Here is a 19,493-nt window from a genome sequence, read left to right as displayed (position 1 = left end):
ACCACATATCCCATTTCAACCCCGCATACTCCGTTCCTCACACAATTTGTTCAATGTGTCATTTGGATAATTGAAGCGAAAGTTGTGTTCACAGCACCGAATAGCACCTTCCTAATTGCTCGCCTGGAGTATTTCCAATACGTTCTTAAATGTATACCATACCGCACCATACCGTTGTTCTACATTCCTATTCTCCCTTGTCCTTCGGAAAATAAATATATTTCTGGTAGCAAAAAAAAAAAAAATCAAGAGTTGAAAAGCTGCAAATATTTTTCGTGGTACCTTTGGGGCTGCCGGTTGCATTTTTATTTTACATTCCGTGCACAGCTTTTTAATTGGGAAACTTCTCTGCCAGCAGTCGAGTGGGGTTGGGTTTCTGGGGGGCCTTTTCAGGGGCTTTAAGGGGTGTGAAAACCTTGTAGCATTGTTACTAGAGAGCCATGGCAACAACATTGGCGAACACTGGTTTTGACAATCCAACAAGTTGAGGCGATGGCTTAACAAGTTTTGTTTGGGCCCGGCCAAAAGCAGATGAATGAAATTAAAGCGGATTGCAATTCCCACTCACCAGAAGTTGAACTTAACTGGATTACGCTCAGATATTTTGCACACTTTAATGCCAGGCATAAAGTGACTCTTCAGGCGATACTGGTCTGGTATTAAGCCAACTGGAAGTTTCAATTAGTGGGCTTGATGGTTTAAGCTGACTGCAATCTTGAGTGAAAAGTTTTCAGAACGAAAAGTGAAATATAGAAAGTACTAGATATGGGGTACACTTATATTTAAGTAGTCATTTTATATCTGGTACAAGAACCTAGGACCAAATCATTCGGATTATTAAATTTAATATAAAAGTATCTGAGGCTATTTTCAGATCGAATTTCGGTTTGAAAGGTTTTGTTTATCAAATAAAAGCATTCAGTCATTTTACCATCAATGTATACATATACATACCTACTGTGTTATTAACTTCAAGAATTTTAGCCATAACTTAATCTTAGTCTTAACTTAACTTAATCATTACAAGCGTAGCCTAGCCTAGTTTTAGTTTTAGTTTAATTTAGTTAAGTGTTAACCCCTAAACATTTGAAGCTAACCTCATGAATACCGGAATGCAATTGTTTGTTTCGTTTCATTTCGTTCCGTTCCATTCCGTTCCGTTGGAATTTGATTTTATGTTCGTTGATTGCCGTTATGCTGTTGCTGTTGCTGCATGTGTTACCTGTTATATCCCAAAATATGTACTACTACTACTACTACTACTACCGCCCCCAAAATATATATCAACATCAACTACAACAACTCTGACAACAATAATAAAAAAAAAAAACCTGAAACTCATGTTTAACCGTATGTATACCAAAATCTAATTGATTTTTTTATAACCTGCACTCTCTGGCCCTTCTTTAATATATCCACCTGCTTAAACCTCTTTTTGCCTATCCCCAACTACTACATTCAATATCTATCCAAAACTCTATTTATATACTCGCATACACAAACACCCTTCCTTTCCGAGCTACCTTCACAAATGGACTAAGTCACCCAATCAAATTGGTAGAGGACAGCAAAAGTTACTTGACTAATTCCCCGCAGTTGTTCTGTTTCTCATTTCTCACGTGGCAGCTACTGGACCACGTCCTCTTCAATCCAGCCCTATGGATATACACACCCGCCAATGTCCAGGCACGACTGTACTCCTACTTGGCCACCGAGTTCCTCTCGGACACGCAGATCTACAGCAATGTGAGGAGGGTCAGCACGGTCCTACAGACAGTGCACACCCTGAAGTACTACTACTGGGTGGTCAATCCGCGGGCTAAGAGCGGCATCATTCCCAAGGGACTGGGTAAGTTTTTGCACATACAACACTGCAAGTAATTAATTAGTAACTGCAAGTAATTTTCATCTGACTAGTACCTAGAAATGACCAAATGATTTTGTGTTTGTCTCCTTTTCCGCCAACAGATGGACCTCGTCCGGCTCAAAAGGACATTCTGGCCATCCGGGCCTACATCCTGCTGTTCCTGAAGCAGCTCATCATGATCGGCAATGGCGTGAAGGAGGACGAGCTGCAGAGCATACTCAACTATCTGACCACCATGCACGAGGTGTGTAATCGATTCCCTCTAAACCCGAATAACCCTTCCCCCTAAACCGTTAATAGCCGCTATTTAATTGATTGACATCATGTTTTGCCCTCGTTTTGGTTTAACTTCCAGGACGAGAATCTACATGACGTGCTGCAGATGCTCATCTCGCTGATGTCGGAGCATCCCAGCTCCATGGTACCTGCCTTTGATGTGAAGCACGGCGTGCGCAGCATCTTCAAGTTGCTGGCGGCCGAAAGTCAGTTGATTCGGTTGCAGGCCCTCAAACTACTGGGCTTCTTCCTTTCCCGCAGCACCCACAAGTGAGTACAGTGAAGACTGGACCGTTTTTACCCTACCACTGGTATTAACTGTTGTAATCTAACCCAAACTCTTACTATTTTCTTGTATTATCCACCATCAGACGCAAGTACGATGTAATGTCGCCACACAATCTGTACACCCTCTTAGCGGAGCGACTGCTTCTCTATGAGGAATCGCTATCCCTGCCCACATACAATGTTCTTTACGAGATCATGACGGAGCACATCTCGCAGCAGATTCTGTACACACGGCATCCGGAACCAGAGAGTCACTACCGACTGGAGAATCCAAGTAAGTGCAGCTATTTATATAATTGATTTAGACTCCTCGAAAAAATGTGAATTTTAATATAAATTAAGAACAATACTTAAATACTTCATATATTCTAACGAGGACATTAATGTAATCAATACTTTTTGTTTTGTTTTGTTTTTAATTTTTTTTCCTGTTTTAACCATTGATATCTTTTCCCATCCAGTGATCCTCAAGGTGGTGGCCACCCTGATCCGGCAATCAAAGCAAACGGAATCCCTGATCGACGTGAAAAAGCTGTTCCTGCAGGATATGACCCTGTTGTGCAATAGCAATCGGGAGAATCGGCGCACCGTGCTCCAGATGTCCGTGTGGCAGGAGTGGCTCATTGCGATGGCCTACATTCATCCAAAGAGCAGCGAAGAGCAGAAGATAAGCGACATGGTGTACTCTCTGTTCCGCATGCTGCTTCACCATGCCATCAAGCATGAATACGGCGGCTGGAGAGTTTGGGTTGACACCCTTGCAATCGTTCACTCCAAGGTATCTTACGAGGAGTTTAAACTCCAGTTTGCCCAGATGTACGAGCACTACGAGCGCCAGCGAACGGATAATATCACCGATCCTGCCCTGCGTCAGGCTAGACCCATCAGCACGATCAGCGGTTGGGAGCGAGAGGAGCTGCATCAGCAGCAGAACGGTGGATCTGCTGCAGCAGTGGGTCCCAATCAAACGGCAGCGGTCAAGGGAGCTGTTTCCATTGCCTCTCTGGAAGATGTGCCTCCGGTGGTTGAGGAAGAGGTGGAGGAACTGGAGCTGGAGGAAGTGGAGATCCAAGAGGGTCCCATAACCGAAGAAGCCGAACCGAAATCGGTGATAGCCAACATTTCCGACGTCTACAACGAGCAGCTCAAAACCGATGCCACGTGCAATGGTAACTTGGAGGATGTCAAAGAGGAGGAGCTTGTCCAACAGCAAGTCGAAGACCTGGAGAAGCAACCAGAGCAATCCATTTCCTTGGGAGCACTCAGGGAAACCCTACAACTTGGTGATGACATGGATGTTGAGGAACTGGAGCTGGCTACCGCCAAGGATGCCCTCAATGCGGAACAGCACGTGGCGCGAGTTCTCCAGGCTTCCGAAGCGGCACTTAACGATTGCAAAATGGCAGTTGATGATGTTCTGCAGGAGTCATCCTCCGTCCTCAAGGACGAAGAGATCGAACTGGCCGTCAACGAGGTGGTTCAGGGTGTGCTCAACAATGAGAAGAAAACCCAATCCCAAGACAAGGATAACAAGGAACAGTCGGTCGAGCAGGATGTAAATGTTAGCTTGCTGAACAGCAAGAATCTGCTCAACAATAATAATAATAACAATAACAACAGTCCTAGTCCAACGCCCACAACAGCGACTGCGACTACGACGGCGGTGACGGAAGCGGAAACGGAGGTCAATGCTAATGAGATCGTGAGCAGCACAGAGGCGCCCAAGGCGGAAACGGAAACGAGCGTAACACCGGAAGTTGAAACCCCAGAAATGGCCAAGCCAAGCCCCATTGTCCCCAGCCCCGTATTAGCAACCAATCAAAAGACTGAAGATGCAGCCAACAAGCTGAACAACAACGAGAAGCTGGCAGAGATCAACGCCAGTCCCGAGCCATCCATTGTCGTGGAAACATCAAAAGCTGATCTTCTTCAGCTTTCCGATTGCGAAACCAAACCGAATAAGGACACCGAAGCGGAGGATTCCGTTGCGCTGGCTGTCAGAGATATTGTCGAGCAACTCATCGACAAGGTCATCGATGCCACGGAAGCGGAATCGGCTAGCGACACCAAAACGGAGACTAACAATAATGAGATACCCAAGGAGGAGAAACAGACTTCAGCGGAGCCCAAGGAAGTGGAAAGTCCAGAGAGTTTGGCTGCTGCCGCCGAGGAAATTGTCCAAGAGGTAGTGGAAGCAGCTCTCGTAATGGTCCAAGAGGAGAGCACTCCAGAGGAACCAGAAAAGAATGTGAAACCCCAAGAAAAGGAAAATGAGAAGGAAGAGTTTCTTTTCCAGCTGGAGCCAGCGTCTACTGAGGTTCAAGAACCAGCCATTGTAGAAGATCGAAAGAAACCAGAAGATCCTAAAGCCCAGAGCTCTTTGGAACCAAAGACCCCGAACCTTGAAGAACCTAAACCCAAGGAAACTGAGCAGCAGAAGTCCCTGGAGGTCGCCGAAGAACTACCTCAGAAACCGGAGGAGCAGGCTGTGGCCATTGTTAACCAAGTCCTGGACACTTTGGTGGACGATACCGTCAAGGCCGTGGCAGCGGAGCAAACCACTCAAACATCGCCAGCCCCCGAAGAGCAATCGCCGCAAATACTGGTCATGGAATCTCCAGCTACGTCGGTGCGGGTCAAACCCACTGAGGTGGATTCCACCACCCAGACTACGCCGAAGAACGAGGCCGGATCCAATCTATTGGTTGAGCAGGTGCAACAAGTGCTCCAGGAGGACGACGCCCAACAATCAGCTGGCATGGCCATCGAAGATGAGGAGTACTCTAATCAGCAGGCAGCAGCGGCAGTTGAAAATGCCAATAGCAGCCAATTGGAGACCAATCATTATGGTCCCGGTAATCCAGAATCCAAGCAACAGCAACAGCGCACCAAATCAGGATCGACCCGACCCATGTTCAGTCCGGGACCTACACGTCCGCCCTTCCGGATACCGGAATTCAAGTGGTCCTACATCCATCAGCGACTGCTCAGCGATGTCCTCTTCTCTCTGGAAACGGACATTCAGGTGTGGCGCAGTCATTCAACCAAAAGCGTCCTGGACTTTGTCAACTCCAGCGAGAATGCCATTTTTGTGGTAAACACGGTGCATTTGATATCGCAACTAGCGGACAACCTGATTATCGCCTGTGGAGGATTGCTGCCTCTTCTGGCCAGCGCCACATCACCCAATGTAAGTGTTTAATCTAAAAATGTTTTAAAATTTGGCAGTTTAAATTCTGAATCGAATTTGTGATGTTATAGATCCAAAAAAACCCATATAAAATTGGTTTTAAAATGTTTCCTTATCTTTCCAACAGTCCGAATTGGATGTGCTGGAGCCCACGCAAGGTATGCCTTTGGAGGTGGCCGTGTCCTTCCTGCAGCGTCTGGTCAACATGGCGGATGTCCTGATCTTTGCCACATCCCTGAACTTCGGCGAGTTGGAGGCGGAGAAGAACATGTCCAGTGGCGGCATCCTGCGTCAGTGCCTGCGATTGGTTTGCACTTGTGCGGTGAGGAATTGCTTGGAGTGCAAGGAGCGTACGCGCTACAATGTGGGCGCTATGGCGAGAGATGTCCCGGGTGCAGCCCATTTGCAGGCCCTCATCCGCGGAGCTCAGGCATCGCCCAAGGTGAGACATATCCCCTCCTCCATTTTATCCCCATTGCCTTCTCTAAATCCGCCGTTTTGAACAGAACATTGTCGAGTCAATCACTGGTCAATTATCGCCTGTCAAGGATCCCGAGAAGCTGCTCCAGGACATGGACGTCAATCGCCTGCGCGCAGTCATTTATCGCGATGTGGTGAGTAAGACATTGCAACGATATAAATTTGTTGTTTTAACATTTTCTGCCGCAGCTTTATCCAAATAGAATATCTCTTATTTAACACTGCATATTTTTTACTATTTCAGGAGGAGACCAAGCAAGCGCAGTTCCTGTCGCTGGCAATAGTGTACTTCATATCGGTGCTGATGGTGTCCAAGTATCGTGATATTCTGGAGCCTCCGGCAGAGCCCCAGATCCAGCGTCAATCGCCAGTGCTGCAACGCACGGCAGGCGGCGGTAAGTGGCAACCAATTGATGCTAGGATCCCCCCCGATATAATCCCCTGTTTTGCCGGTTATGCCATATATATATATATAGTATATAATTATACTGTACCCATTACTAGAGATGCTACTTTGTGGGTCAGGGGAACCGAACTTCTGCCGGCGGCAGTCTTTCAGTTTCATTGTAATTTCGTGTTCCGTTCCGTATTGTTTCCTTCCACTTGTGTTCCTCGGTTGCGTTTCGTTATCGGTTCGATTTTCGTTTCTGTATCGTTTCGTTTCGTTTCCGATTTTGATTTATCTTCTCTTGCTGCACCAAAAACTTCACGCTCGTTTATCGTTTATACCTTTTGGCTCTGTTTTTGATTCGGCCGCTAGTTAACTGGATTTGTTTTCCTTAACCTATATATATATTTCCTATATATAGATATATATATATAAATATTTATTGGTTTTATTGTTGTTTAACCAATTCGTTTTATTTCTCATCTCGGTTTCGGCTTGGTTCCGCATTTAGTTTTGTGTTATGTGTTTTTTGAACAGCTGAACAAAGGTTTTTTTAATGGTAGACACCACGCGATGATAGTTTTTTATCAATCCACCTTAAAGCCTACGACCAACCACCCCACCAACCACCGCACTATAACCGCTGGACCCACCTTAATTCCCCTCTAGAACTGCTCCCATGTGCGTGTGTGTGTTTCCTTTCAAAAAGTAAATCACCTCTCCCACATAATTATTCCGTATACTGTTTCCCCTGCACCCACCAATCCATACCCAGCTCCCCTTTTACCACAATCTCTATATATATATATATATTCCGTATATATATGCATACATTTAATCACTAGCTATTAAGAACACAAAAATATCTCATGTCTGTTCCATTGTTGGAGATACTATTCGGTTTTATGTTTCCTTTTCTTTGTTCCGTTTACCGATGATTTCATTTCACGCTGCTTTTTCGGATTTATTGTACAAAAACTACCATAAACTAAAATCAAAAAAAAACAAAATGAATTTAAACGAAAAACTGATTATGAATCAACCAACGTATACCTCGCCATTGCCTCATAACCCGCCTTTAATATGTGTGTAAATACCATAAAAAAAATGCCACTTTAGAAGCCGCCAGTGCGCGTCCTTTGTTCCCCCAATGGTCGCATCATGTTTACCCGCAATTCCTGCCCGAATCGCACCAGAATCACAACAGCAACATGCAACACCAGCAGCAGCAGCAGCAGCAGCAGCAGCAGCAGCAGCAGCAGCAGCAGCAGCAACAGCAACAGCAACACTACTACCAGCAACAGCAGCAACAGCAGGTTGCCCACAATCATAGCCATCATCACATGACTGCCGCTTACTACCAACAGCAGCAACAGCAACAGCAGCAGCACCAGCAAGTTGCAGCAGGCCAGCAGCAACATTCGCCCACTCCTTTGGCCACACATTCGACCAGCTCCTCGGCTAGTTCCACGGCCACATCTCAGCCAGCGTCGAGTTCCTCGCTCTCCAGCCTGGCATCCCAAAGTCAGCAGCAATCGCATCGCCAGTTGCACAAGCAGCAACAGCAGCAGCAGCCACATTACCATCCACATCAGCCTCACTATGGATTGATCAACGGCCATCAGCAGCATCCGCAGCTAAATGGTAAACATTATACCGAAAATGGATCGACAGCGGGATACTATCCGCATTCGCATCCACATCCGCATGGTGGTTATATGCGAAATGGAGATGCATCCACTGTGCAGCAGAATGGTATTTCGGACTATCAGGCAGTGGGTCTGATGAATGGTCATGGCTCCGGTGGAACGGGCAATAACAATAACTCCAGTATAATGAACAACATGCGAAATCTGCGAAATGGCGGACCTAACTCATCATCTTCGCCACTGGGAAACCATCAAGGAATCCCAGGTGTTGCAACATCGGGAGCTGTTAATGCAAATGCTGCTGTTGGTGTTGGTGTTGGCATGAGCGGAGCCGTGGGTGTGGGCATGGGGGGCGTGGCAGGGGGCTTGGATGGAGGCGTGGCCTACAAGACGAGCGCCATAAATAATAATTACCGCTACAATGGACGCAACGCATCCGCTGGAACAGGTATCGCTCGTTCGACTGTCGTAGAGTTTATCTATTTAAAACTTCGCAAATCTGCCCAACTATCTATGTCGATCTGTATACTTTAATATGTATTCTATATGTCTGTACATCTTACCTTAAATGCCATGTTCCACTGGAAAGTCATTATAAATTTGGTGAATGAGTAAATTAGGGCTCAGAATTAAACTAACAATGTATTTGAAATTTTGGATTTTAAATCGTTTTATTTTTCAAGATGACCATCCAAGTGGAACACGGTTGTAGCTTTTCTATAAATTTAGCTGCTAGAACGTTGCTCACTTTATTGTCTTTCCTTGCGATTCGTTACAATTTGATAAGTTTTCTATTTTCATTTTGTCGTTTCACTTGCCTTTCATTTCCTTGACTTTCTCTATTTGTAGATGTCTGTGTATTTATATATACGATATATAGATATGTATAATAAAACACGTCCACATACAAAGACACACTGAAATGTACTGAGACATGAATTTATGTAAATATTCTAAGCCAACTCTTTGTAGTGATTTTTACCTATTCGTTGGATGTGCGAATGTGTGTGTTTATGAGTGTGGGTTTGTGTCTGTGTTGCGTACAAACACACACTCATTGTTTAGGGCTTAATAGAATGTTCCTTTTCCGCATTTTCTCTTAGTTTCGCATTTAATTGGTTTCTCGAATATATTCATTCTCGCTTCAATTTAAAAGTTGAATTTTAAAACGAAGTAATATAAAAATCATAAATTTTCTCTCAGCTTTTTATTTTTATATAGCGTGAGCTCTGCAAACGTATTAAATAAATTCTTTTGCGCATTTACGCCTGCTCAATCACAGCAGTTTTCCTTAATAATTTTTCCCATTTCCCTTCGTTTTCCAAGAGTTTTGATATATTTTTCTGCTGCACACTGCACCATCCATTTTGATTTGAAATTCGGAAAATTGTCAACCAACCAATCATACTTTCTAGCTTGAAAAATGTACATTTTGATGCTTGTTTTCGCATTTGTTGCGACCAACACTTAATTGCCTTATTGAGAAGGGTTTTTAATTGGAGTTCTGTCTTCATCTAACGTGTGTGGAAAATAGCAAAAACGATGTAATGGCTAGCCCAGACTATGGTACCCAAATATGCTTTCAGAAACTGCAATCTATCTTTGTAAAACTCACACATGCACACAGTGACAGCTAGAAATTTTTTGACATGTTCAGGGCTCGAGGATGTTCCTCCTCTTTCTCTTTGTTCCCTGGCTGCTTTTTTTTTTCCTCGTCGTTTTTGTGCTGTCAGCTGAAATTCATTTCATTTATCTTCATTTGCAATACACTTACACACTTCCAGACCATGCACACACACTCATAGGCAGAGCTGAAAGCTGGAGAACACCACCCACTTTCCCACCGGCAATGAAACATAATTCGTTAATTTTACATTTTATGAAAATGAATTACACGAAAATTATACAATTTGCCATTCATACACATTGCTCTGTGCCTGTGTGTCAGTGTATCTGTGTGAGTGGGCAAGTGTGAGTGCGCATAAAACATTTCGCAGACAGGCCATAAAACGGCATTCGGCACGCCTGCATTTTAAAAATTGTAAAAATTGCCATTGGACATGGTCAGGGAAAGGACCGTGGAAAAGAAAGCGGAGAAAGCAGGAAAAAAATTGGATGCCAGCTGCTGGCTTCTATTTTTACATGAATTTCCAAAATACTCTGTAAAGCGAAAAAGTACCACTTCAAGAACTGGGTATTTATACATGAGTAGGTCAGCTTTTAAAATAATAAATTAAATACCACAAAATAACATAATCATATTTAGTTTTGGATTATTTTGCCTTTATGGGGTCAGCTTAAAGGTAATAATCAAAGGACATTCCCTGGGCTGGGCAGGGCATTTCAACGCGAAATGGCGGTGCAACAACAACATTTCCATTACGAAATTAATGGCAGCGACAAAAATGTAAATTAGTCTCACCGAAAAATACGAAAAACGAACACACAACAGACTGGGAAAAACTTTCGGATAATTTATGAATGGACAAGAGGGAAAAAAAAAAATTTAAAAAGTGCGAAAACAGTTTGTACAACTGTTGGAGCCGATAACACGCTCCGACTTCTGTACAAAAGTAATTTGTGACCAGCTCCCTTTGAACCTGTGTGTGCGTGTGTGTGGGTGTGAAAGTGGTAGGGCGTGCCAGTGCATGAAAATAATTGCAAAATTAAACCGAAAAAAAATTATAAAAAAAGAGAAAATGAAATAAGGGAGTGAGGGAGAAAAACCGGGGTCACAAAAGTGTAGCATACTTAACAGGGCCCACGAAAGAGATGGTGCAAATGAATGGGGCTATAGACAGAGACAGAAAGCACGTGTCTTCCCGGGACAATCATAAATTTCAATTAAGCCAGATCAGGACATGGCCAACAGTTGAACAAGGTTAATTTGCGAATAAAAGCCAGATAGCCAAGTCCAGGAATACGTAATACGTACAAATTATTAGCTTTTGTCTGCACAGGCAAATGGGCGGCACTATGGAAATTTGGTGTTTCTGTATTTTCTAGATTTCAGAAAGATAATCCAAACGCAGAGCTCTTTTTTCGCTCCGCACTGATTATTTGTAAAATTAAGCTTGAAATATTTACAAGAATCCAAGAAAATATTCATATTTTTCTGCGCACAAATATGCTTATTCCTCTACAACACCTTTGTGTGTGTGTTTGAGCTTAAGTTTGTTTTACATTTTACGTTCTTCGTATATTATTTGATTTAAATTCTTCAGTTTGTTTACAGCTTCGTAAAGTAATTTCTACAGATTTCTACTCTAGTATTGTATTGTAACTGCAACAACAAATAACAAATTTCAGTAACAGTAAAAATCCAAAAACTCAAATGCTAATCTCTTATTATCGTTTCACTTTTTTGCATCCATTTTTGTGCGTTTTTTCTCAGGTGGTCGCCAAATCCAGGACAGTGACTACGAAATAATTGTCGTCGATGAGAATAATCCATCGGTTTTGGCGGATAATGATTCACATTCCAGTGGACCACCATCCATTAAGGTGAGTTGATACTTCCCATTAAAACAAGTAATGAAAACAGAGTATTTTAAAAAAAAAGAAAATAATGTTTTAAAGTACGCAAGCAAATAATTTGCAAATTCTCTTTTAGATAAGCTTTGAAAGTGATTTCCCTTTATTAATATTACATTTCTATAAAGTTTCAATTTTTTTTTTGTTGAGATGTGTGAGTATGAGTGCGAGTTGCATGGGTGAGTGTGGTAAGATTATGTGTGTGAGTGTGTGCATCCTTGATTAGACTTAATTCATAAGGAAAAAAAAACAACTTTATTTCATTTGCATGCGCAACGAAACTAAATTATTTGTATGCAAATCAATCACAACGAAAAATGTCACAGGCCAACCAGACAACAACAATAGCAACTACAACAACAACCCATATTACCAACAACAACACTAAGACTACAACATCAAACGCTCCAACAGCTACAATTAAAATTCAGCAACAACCATTGTCACCACCAAAGCCGTTGGTGCCACAAAAATTGTCAAAGGTAAAAAGATCCCAAAAAGCTAGAAAAAAAACAGATCAAAATCAGCAACAATTATTGCAACTGCAACGACAACAGCTTTTGACAGTCAGAAATTTAAAAAAAAAATATATAAAAAAATGTACCCACCCACTGCACCAATTTGATAACAAAAAGAAAACACACGTACAGCTACAAATACATTTGACGCACTTAAAAAACACCCCAAATTTCTGTACATTAAAAATGAAAACTCACATTTCGGTTTCATTTTTCATTTTCTAGCCCATTTATTGCATTTTGATTTTATGTCTGTTTTTCGTACAACTTTAATTGCTGTCCCAAAATTCTGTTGCCTGTAGCCATTGTTTATCCATAGTACTTTTGTCTGTAATTTGGTTGCCAGTATTTGCCTCTCCTATTGACATTTTTCGAAGCGTTGCTAATCGCAATTAAATATCATAAATTTCGGTAGTATATTTCAATAAAAAATGCTTTTAAAAATATTAGTTGGCTTTTAAAAATCAGTTTATTTATTTTGTGGTAATAATAGTTGAAATGTCCTTAGCCCTAATCGAGGCTTTTTGACATGAGCTAAGTGTCAATCATTTTCGTAATGACTTATTCATTAATATTATCCAATCACTAATTTGCTTTGATTTGACATTTAAATATGTTACATTGATTTCTTGGCCATGAGCTTGCAATTAAGTTGGATCCATGTTTCATTTTGTAATCTCCACCAACAAATCAAGGCACTTAATGAGTCGCAAATGCACGCCCAGCCACCCAAAGTGCTGATAAAACCACCTTGTGGCGCCTGAAAGTATGCATCGTTGTGTGTGTGAGTGCTTGTGATTTATCCCATTTGCGTTTGTATATGTTAATGTCTGCGTATGTCTTGTGCAATTAGTGATACATAGCTGTAAAACACACACTCTTACACCTAAACTCACTCTCACATAGAGCACTTCTTGGCTTTTATCGCTTTTTTGGGGTAAACCCCACACCACACCCGCACACCCTAATGAACTACTACTACACTCGCATTATTTATGCCCCACGCTCACACACTCACACACACCCAGTGATTAGCTGTCATTTGTGTGTGTGTGTGTGTGTGTGTGCGTGTGAGTGCTAAGTGCAATGCTACCTCTCTTTCGCTCTTAGGACAACCCCCCTTAATGAATGCGTGCATATATCACAGTTGACAAGATTGGAGACCCCGGAATGAGGCATTGGTTTTTGGTGGTGCGTGAGGGGATAGAGGAGTTGGAATTTTTGGGTGTTCAACTAGGGATACGGACACCGCAACACTCGTGAAATCGAGGGCAAACAAAGGCGATTGATTTCGTGTTGATGACAAGCTGGTGCCACACGCAACAGCTGGTGGAGGCTTTGGGGTTTTCTGCAGGTCTAAAACCACCCTGAAAACCCCTCAAAATCGCCCCATAAAAGTACGTATGGTACTCCCTTGAGCGGACGAAATACGGACAAACGGACACTCGTTGGTGTCTGACAGCTGACATTTGTCAAACGCTTAACAAAATTTGTCATAAGCCATGCGTGTTTCATTCCGCATCATTCCGCATCGTTCTATTTCGGTGCGTTCCATTTCGCCTGCCTAATGTCCTATATTCTACCAAAATCAGTGGGTTTGAGTGAATCTGGACTACTTTTATGCAAATCACTTGACAAACTGTCGCCGCCATGGACGCCGATGAGTGACAGTTGTTGAATAAACAGGGGAAACAGAAGGGGAATTTTGGGTGGCAAAACAGGATAGCGAACGGATAGGCATTGGGGGTTAGGTAACGATCCCGGTTCGAGTTGATGACAAATGCATGTGTTGACAAAACGGACGGACGGGGGCAGTTCTGCTTGGGAATTTTGATTTATAGTCCAATGTGCATAATTAATGTGCAAATGATAGGCATACATCAAGACCCTCGCAAACACTGCTCACATCAGATCGCCCATACGCACAAGCGAAAGAGTGAGGTAGCAAGAGTTGGTCTGCACTGAAATTAGTATAGCCATGAAGTTAAGAAAATTTGATATAAAAACGATGACACTTGGATCCTTTGAGTTACTTGTTCTACTTTGTTAAAAAGTAAATATACCTAAAAGTGTATTTTACTTTACTTGCACTTTGAAAACAATTTTAAACTTTTCGAAACTTCATTGCCGTACTAGTTCATTTTTTTGCCAAGTGTAGTAGAGGGAAACCCACGTCCGAAATTGGGAACCCATTTGATTGCTCTTCTACCGAAGTCCATGCATATTTTGATTGCCTACTTATTTTCATATCTCCTTTCCCCCTCAAAAAAAAAAAATATAAATAAATCCCAGAGCGTGGACTCGGATGTGGGCTCCCTGAACATGAACTCCACGGAAAACGAAGTGCCCGAGGTGGAGTCATCCAGCGAGATCCTAATCGATGATCACAAACCGAGTCACTCGAACGACGAAAGCTGGACGGATGTGAATCTCAACGAGGATGCCGCCGTTCAGGCGGCAAGTGCCGGAATAGTTGTGGGTTTGGTCGATAACGGAGGTAATGTTATAGCCGAAAAACATGATCCGTCGCATCACAACCAACAACAACAGCAGCAGCAGGCGGGGATTATGGGTCAGCAGCAGCAACATGGATCACTTGGTCATTCGGAGCGGGGTGACAAACCCGATTCGGAGATTTCGGTGGTGCGAGTGCCTGATGGCTACGGTGGCGCTGGATCCAGTGGCGTGAATTCCGGACAAGGTCAGGGCGTTCCATCCAATCAGCGTCCTCGTCCCGAGGAGTTGCCCATGAAGGCGCCCGCCTTGGTGGCCCAGTTGCCGCTCACCACACCTTCGCGAGAGGCCAGTCTCACCCAGAAACTGGAAATCGCCTTGGGACCAGTGTGTCCGCTGCTCCGTGAAATCATGGTGGATTTTGCTCCGTTCCTTTCCAAAACCCTAGTCGGCTCCCATGGCCAGGAATTGCTGATGGAGGGCAAGGGTCTGACGACCTTCAAGAACTCGCATTCCGTGGTGGAGCTGGTAATGTTGCTTTGCTCCCAGGAGTGGCAAAACAGCCTGCAGAAGCACGCAGGATTGGCCTTCATAGAGCTAATCAATGAGGGTCGCCTGCTGTCGCATGCTATGAAGGATCACATTGTGCGAGTGGCCAATGAGGCGGAGTTCATCCTCAATAGAATGCGAGCGGACGATGTCCTCAAACATGCCGACTTTGAATCGCAATGTGCACAAACCCTTTTGGAGCGTAGAGAGGAGGAGCGAATGTGCGATCACTTGATAACCGCCGCACGTCGCAGGGACAATGTGATCGCCAGCCGCCTGCTAGAGAAGGTGCGAAACATCATGTGTAATCGCCACGGAGCCTGGGGCGATTCCAGCTCCACATCCAGTGGTGGCGCCATCGTTGGAGCGGTGCAAAAGAGTCCCTACTGGAAGCTGGATGCCTGGGAAGACGATGCCAGACGTCGGAAACGAATGGTGCAGAATCCGCGCGGATCTTCGCATCCACAGGCCACTCTAAAGGCGGCTTTGGAAAATGGAGGACCCGAAGATGCCATCCTGCAGACCCGCGACGAGTTCCACACCCAAATAGCCGTCTCGCGGTCTCATCCATCGGGTCAGCATAATGGTGAGCTACTGGACGATGCCGAGCTCTTGATTGAAGATCGAGAGTTGGATCTGGATCTCACGGGTCCCGTCAACATCAGCACCAAGGCGAGATTGATAGCCCCTGGACTGGTGGCACCCGGTACCGTCTCAATAACCAGCACTGAAATGTTCTTTGAGGTGGATGAAGAGCATCCCGAGTTCCAAAAGATCGATGGCGAAGTTCTAAAGTACTGCGACCATTTGCACGGCAAGTGGTACTTCTCCGAAGTGAGGGCCATCTTCTCGAGGCGTTATCTCCTGCAAAATGTGGCCCTCGAGATCTTTTTGGCCAGCCGTACGTCTATACTGTTTGCCTTTCCCGATCAGCATACAGTCAAGAAGGTAATCAAGGCCCTGCCCCGTGTGGGAGTGGGCATCAAGTATGGGATACCGCAAACGAGGAGAGCATCAATGATGTCGCCCCGCCAACTGATGCGCAATTCGAACATGACCCAAAAGTGGCAGCGTCGCGAGATTAGCAATTTTGAGTATCTAATGTTCCTGAACACGATTGCCGGCAGGACGTACAACGACCTAAATCAGTATCCCATCTTTCCGTGGGTGCTGACCAACTACGAGTCCAAGGATTTGGACCTCAGCCTGCCGTCGAACTACAGAGATCTGTCGAAACCGATTGGCGCACTAAATCCATCGCGCAGAGCCTATTTCGAGGAGCGTTATGAGAGCTGGGACAGTGACACAATACCGCCCTTCCACTATGGCACGCATTATTCCACGGCAGCATTTACGCTAAACTGGTTGGTGCGCGTAGAACCGTTTACCACCATGTTCCTGGCCCTGCAGGGCGGCAAGTTTGATTATCCGGACAGGCTGTTCAGCTCGGTGTCGTTGTCGTGGAAGAACTGCCAGCGTGATACGTCCGATGTGAAGGAACTGATACCAGAGTGGTATTTCCTGCCCGAAATGTTTTACAATTCATCGGGCTATCGGCTGGGTCATCGCGAGGATGGTGCCCTCGTGGATGACATCGAATTACCACCCTGGGCCAAGAGCCCCGAGGAATTCGTGCGCATCAACCGCATGGCACTGGAGTCGGAGTTCGTGTCCTGCCAGCTACACCAGTGGATCGATCTTATCTTTGGTTACAAGCAACGCGGTCCCGAGGCCATTAGGGCAACCAATGTGTTCTACTACTTGACATATGAGGGCAGCGTCGACTTGGATGGCGTCTTAGATCCGGTGATGCGCGAAGCGGTCGAGAATCAAATCCGCAACTTTGGCCAAACCCCCAGTCAACTGCTGATGGAACCACATCCGCCGCGCAGCTCTGCGATGCATCTATCGCCTATGATGTTCAGTGCGATGCCGGAGGATCTCTGCCAGATGCTCAAGTTCTATCAGAACTCACCAGTCATTCACATTTCGGCCAACACCTATCCGCAACTGTCGTTGCCATCGGTGGTCACGGTAACGGCGGGTCATCAGTTTGCGGTGAATCGATGGAACTGCAATTACACTGCCTCCGTCCAGAGTCCCAGCTACGCCGAATCGCCCCAATCGCCGGGATCCAATCAACCACTGACCATCGATCCGGTTCTGGGTGAGTAAAAGTAGGTCAAAAGCCTTTTCGACAAGGTGTTACCGATTAATTGTCTTCCTTAGCTGTTCATGGCACCAACAACAATAGCAATGCGGCTAGCCGACGTCATTTGGGCGATAACTTTAGCCAGATGCTCAAGATACGCTCCAACTGCTTTGTTACCACAGTAGACAGTCGATTCCTAATCGCCTGCGGATTCTGGGACAACAGTTTCCGGGTTTTTGCCACCGAAACGGGTGAGTTGCAATTTGCAGATTACGCTCTATTCGTGTACTTTTATTTGAGCAACTAACTTAGAAAGCTACTTCATAACATCCACATTTTTGAATTTGTTTGTATTGTTACAGCGAAAATCGTGCAGATTGTATTCGGTCACTTTGGCGTGGTGACGTGCATGGCTCGTTCCGAGTGCAACATCACCTCAGACTGCTATATCGCCTCCGGATCGGCAGACTGCACGGTGCTCCTGTGGCACTGGAATGCCCGAACTCAGAGCATTGTGGGCGAGGGCGATGTGCCCACACCTCGGGCCACCTTGACGGGTCACGAACAGGCGGTGACATCGGTGGTGATTAGTGCCGAGTTGGGTCTAGTTGTCTCTGGATCATCAAGTAAGTATTTCTATTGTGGAGAAGGGAAAGAAGGGCACCAATGGGTAATCTCTTTGCAGATGGACCCGTACTTATCCATACCACTTTTGGCGACCTACTGCGCTCGCTGGATCCACCCGCGGAGTTCCATTCCCCGGAACTGATAACCATGTCCCGCGAGGGCTTCATTGTCATCAACTACGATAAGGGCAATGTGGCCGCCTACACCATCAATGGCAAGAAACTGCGCCACGAGACGCACAACGACAATCTACAGGTTAGTTCTTTTCTATGCCAATTTATTTTGTGGTGAGAAACTTAAATGTATAACTAAATATTTTCCAAATAGGTCTATTCAATCAATAAAAAAAATACATTTAAATTCTTGCTACTTTCAGTGCATGCTACTGTCGCGCGATGGTGAATACCTGATGACCGCCGGTGATCGCGGCATCGTGGAGGTGTGGCGCACCTTCAACCTAGCACCACTTTATGCCTTCCCCGCCTGCAACGCGGGCATTCGATCCTTGGCCCTCACCCACGATCAGAAGTAAGTGAAATGGAACAGTCTCTTGAAATTCATTCGATTGCCATTCACCCAATATAATACATTATCGGGGGTTAATTGTTTAAGAGGTTTATTTAAAAGCGGTTTAATTGGCTTAAACTCCGTAGTCCCTTCACTCTCTTACCCTTCTTCCACTTTTCTCTCTAATGTAGATACCTTCTGGCCGGACTTTCGACGGGCTCGATCATAGTATTCCACATCGACTTCAACCGCTGGCACCACGAGTACCAGCAGCGCTACTAAGTTCGGACACTTGAACATTCCAATAGCCAGTTAACAGAGGCCAAGGAAGCGGAAGCGACAAGTGGCACAGAAACAGAAACGGAAATAAAATATAAAAACGATCGCAAAGCAACTACAAAGTACTTACAAAAAAGAAAAAAACGGCGCAAGGAGAGCGAATCGGTTTTTTTTTCTATACAGACCTTTACAACTCTAGGCTAGTAAGCAAAACTATGTTTTTTTTTGTCTAGTATTAATTGTGCATTAGTGTGTGTTTGGCCCATGAAAGCCAGTGAAAAAAAGAGTAACAAAAAAAAAGAGAACGGAACAGAAGATGCGAGGATTTTTTTTACTAGAGGTAACGAAATGTATGTTAAGTTATGGCAAAATGGAGGAGGACAGAAGCAAATGCAAAGGCAACGGCAAAACCAGTAGAACGTGATGGAGGAGGAGAAAGAAGTTGGCGGCTTAAGTAAGTAGTTGAAATAAGACAAATGAAGTTAGTGTTTATAAAACGCAATAAGCAGTTAATAAATCTAAACCTAAAGCTAATTCCACATGCATTATAATACCAACGTAGCAAAAGTTCTCATAAAAATTTAAAGAAAACAAAACGAAACGCTGCGCAACGCAAAAGTAAAGGGAAAAAATAATGAAACTAAGCGGCCAAAAAAGGAGAAAATGGTAGAGAAAGCAGAAAGCCAATTTTTAATTATAGTTCTTTGTGACACACACACACACTCTTCAAACACA

General features: G+C 44.4%; 1 protein-coding gene across 16 annotated transcripts in view; it reads left to right on the top strand.

The window, feature by feature from the left end:
* LOC120454995 (neurobeachin) overlaps positions 1 to 19,292 on the top strand; it is a 159,126-nt gene extending 139,834 nt beyond the window's left edge. For 6 of the 16 annotated variants that reach the window (XM_039640797.2, XM_039640798.2, XM_039640794.2 and 3 more), the window contains 17 exons: positions 1,597 to 1,849; positions 1,969 to 2,111; positions 2,223 to 2,413; positions 2,515 to 2,705; positions 2,893 to 5,621; positions 5,749 to 6,063; positions 6,128 to 6,235; positions 6,346 to 6,496; positions 7,609 to 8,586; positions 11,533 to 11,642; positions 11,999 to 12,154; positions 14,483 to 17,360; positions 17,423 to 17,596; positions 17,708 to 17,971; positions 18,031 to 18,227; positions 18,349 to 18,500; positions 18,671 to 19,292. In XM_039640797.2, the coding sequence (XP_039496731.1) occupies positions 1,597 to 1,849; positions 1,969 to 2,111; positions 2,223 to 2,413; positions 2,515 to 2,705; positions 2,893 to 5,621; positions 5,749 to 6,063; positions 6,128 to 6,235; positions 6,346 to 6,496; positions 7,609 to 8,586; positions 11,533 to 11,642; positions 11,999 to 12,154; positions 14,483 to 17,360; positions 17,423 to 17,596; positions 17,708 to 17,971; positions 18,031 to 18,227; positions 18,349 to 18,500; positions 18,671 to 18,761 (9,081 nt within the window). In that variant the 3' untranslated portion in view covers positions 18,762 to 19,292. The remainder of the gene's footprint in view (positions 1 to 1,596; positions 1,850 to 1,968; positions 2,112 to 2,222; positions 2,414 to 2,514; positions 2,706 to 2,892; positions 5,622 to 5,748; positions 6,064 to 6,127; positions 6,236 to 6,345; positions 6,497 to 7,608; positions 8,587 to 11,532; positions 11,643 to 11,998; positions 12,155 to 14,482; positions 17,361 to 17,422; positions 17,597 to 17,707; positions 17,972 to 18,030; positions 18,228 to 18,348; positions 18,501 to 18,670) is intronic. The other 10 variants (XM_039640808.2, XM_039640809.2, XM_039640807.2 and 7 more) reach the window with 6 other exon arrangements.
* Positions 19,293 to 19,493: the final 201 nt, after the last annotated feature.

The sequence above is a fragment of the Drosophila santomea genome, chromosome X, assembly GCF_016746245.2.
Source record: "Drosophila santomea strain STO CAGO 1482 chromosome X, Prin_Dsan_1.1, whole genome shotgun sequence".
NCBI lineage: Eukaryota > Metazoa > Arthropoda > Insecta > Diptera > Drosophilidae > Drosophila > Drosophila santomea.
This window is presented reverse-complemented; position numbering and strand designations above follow the sequence as displayed.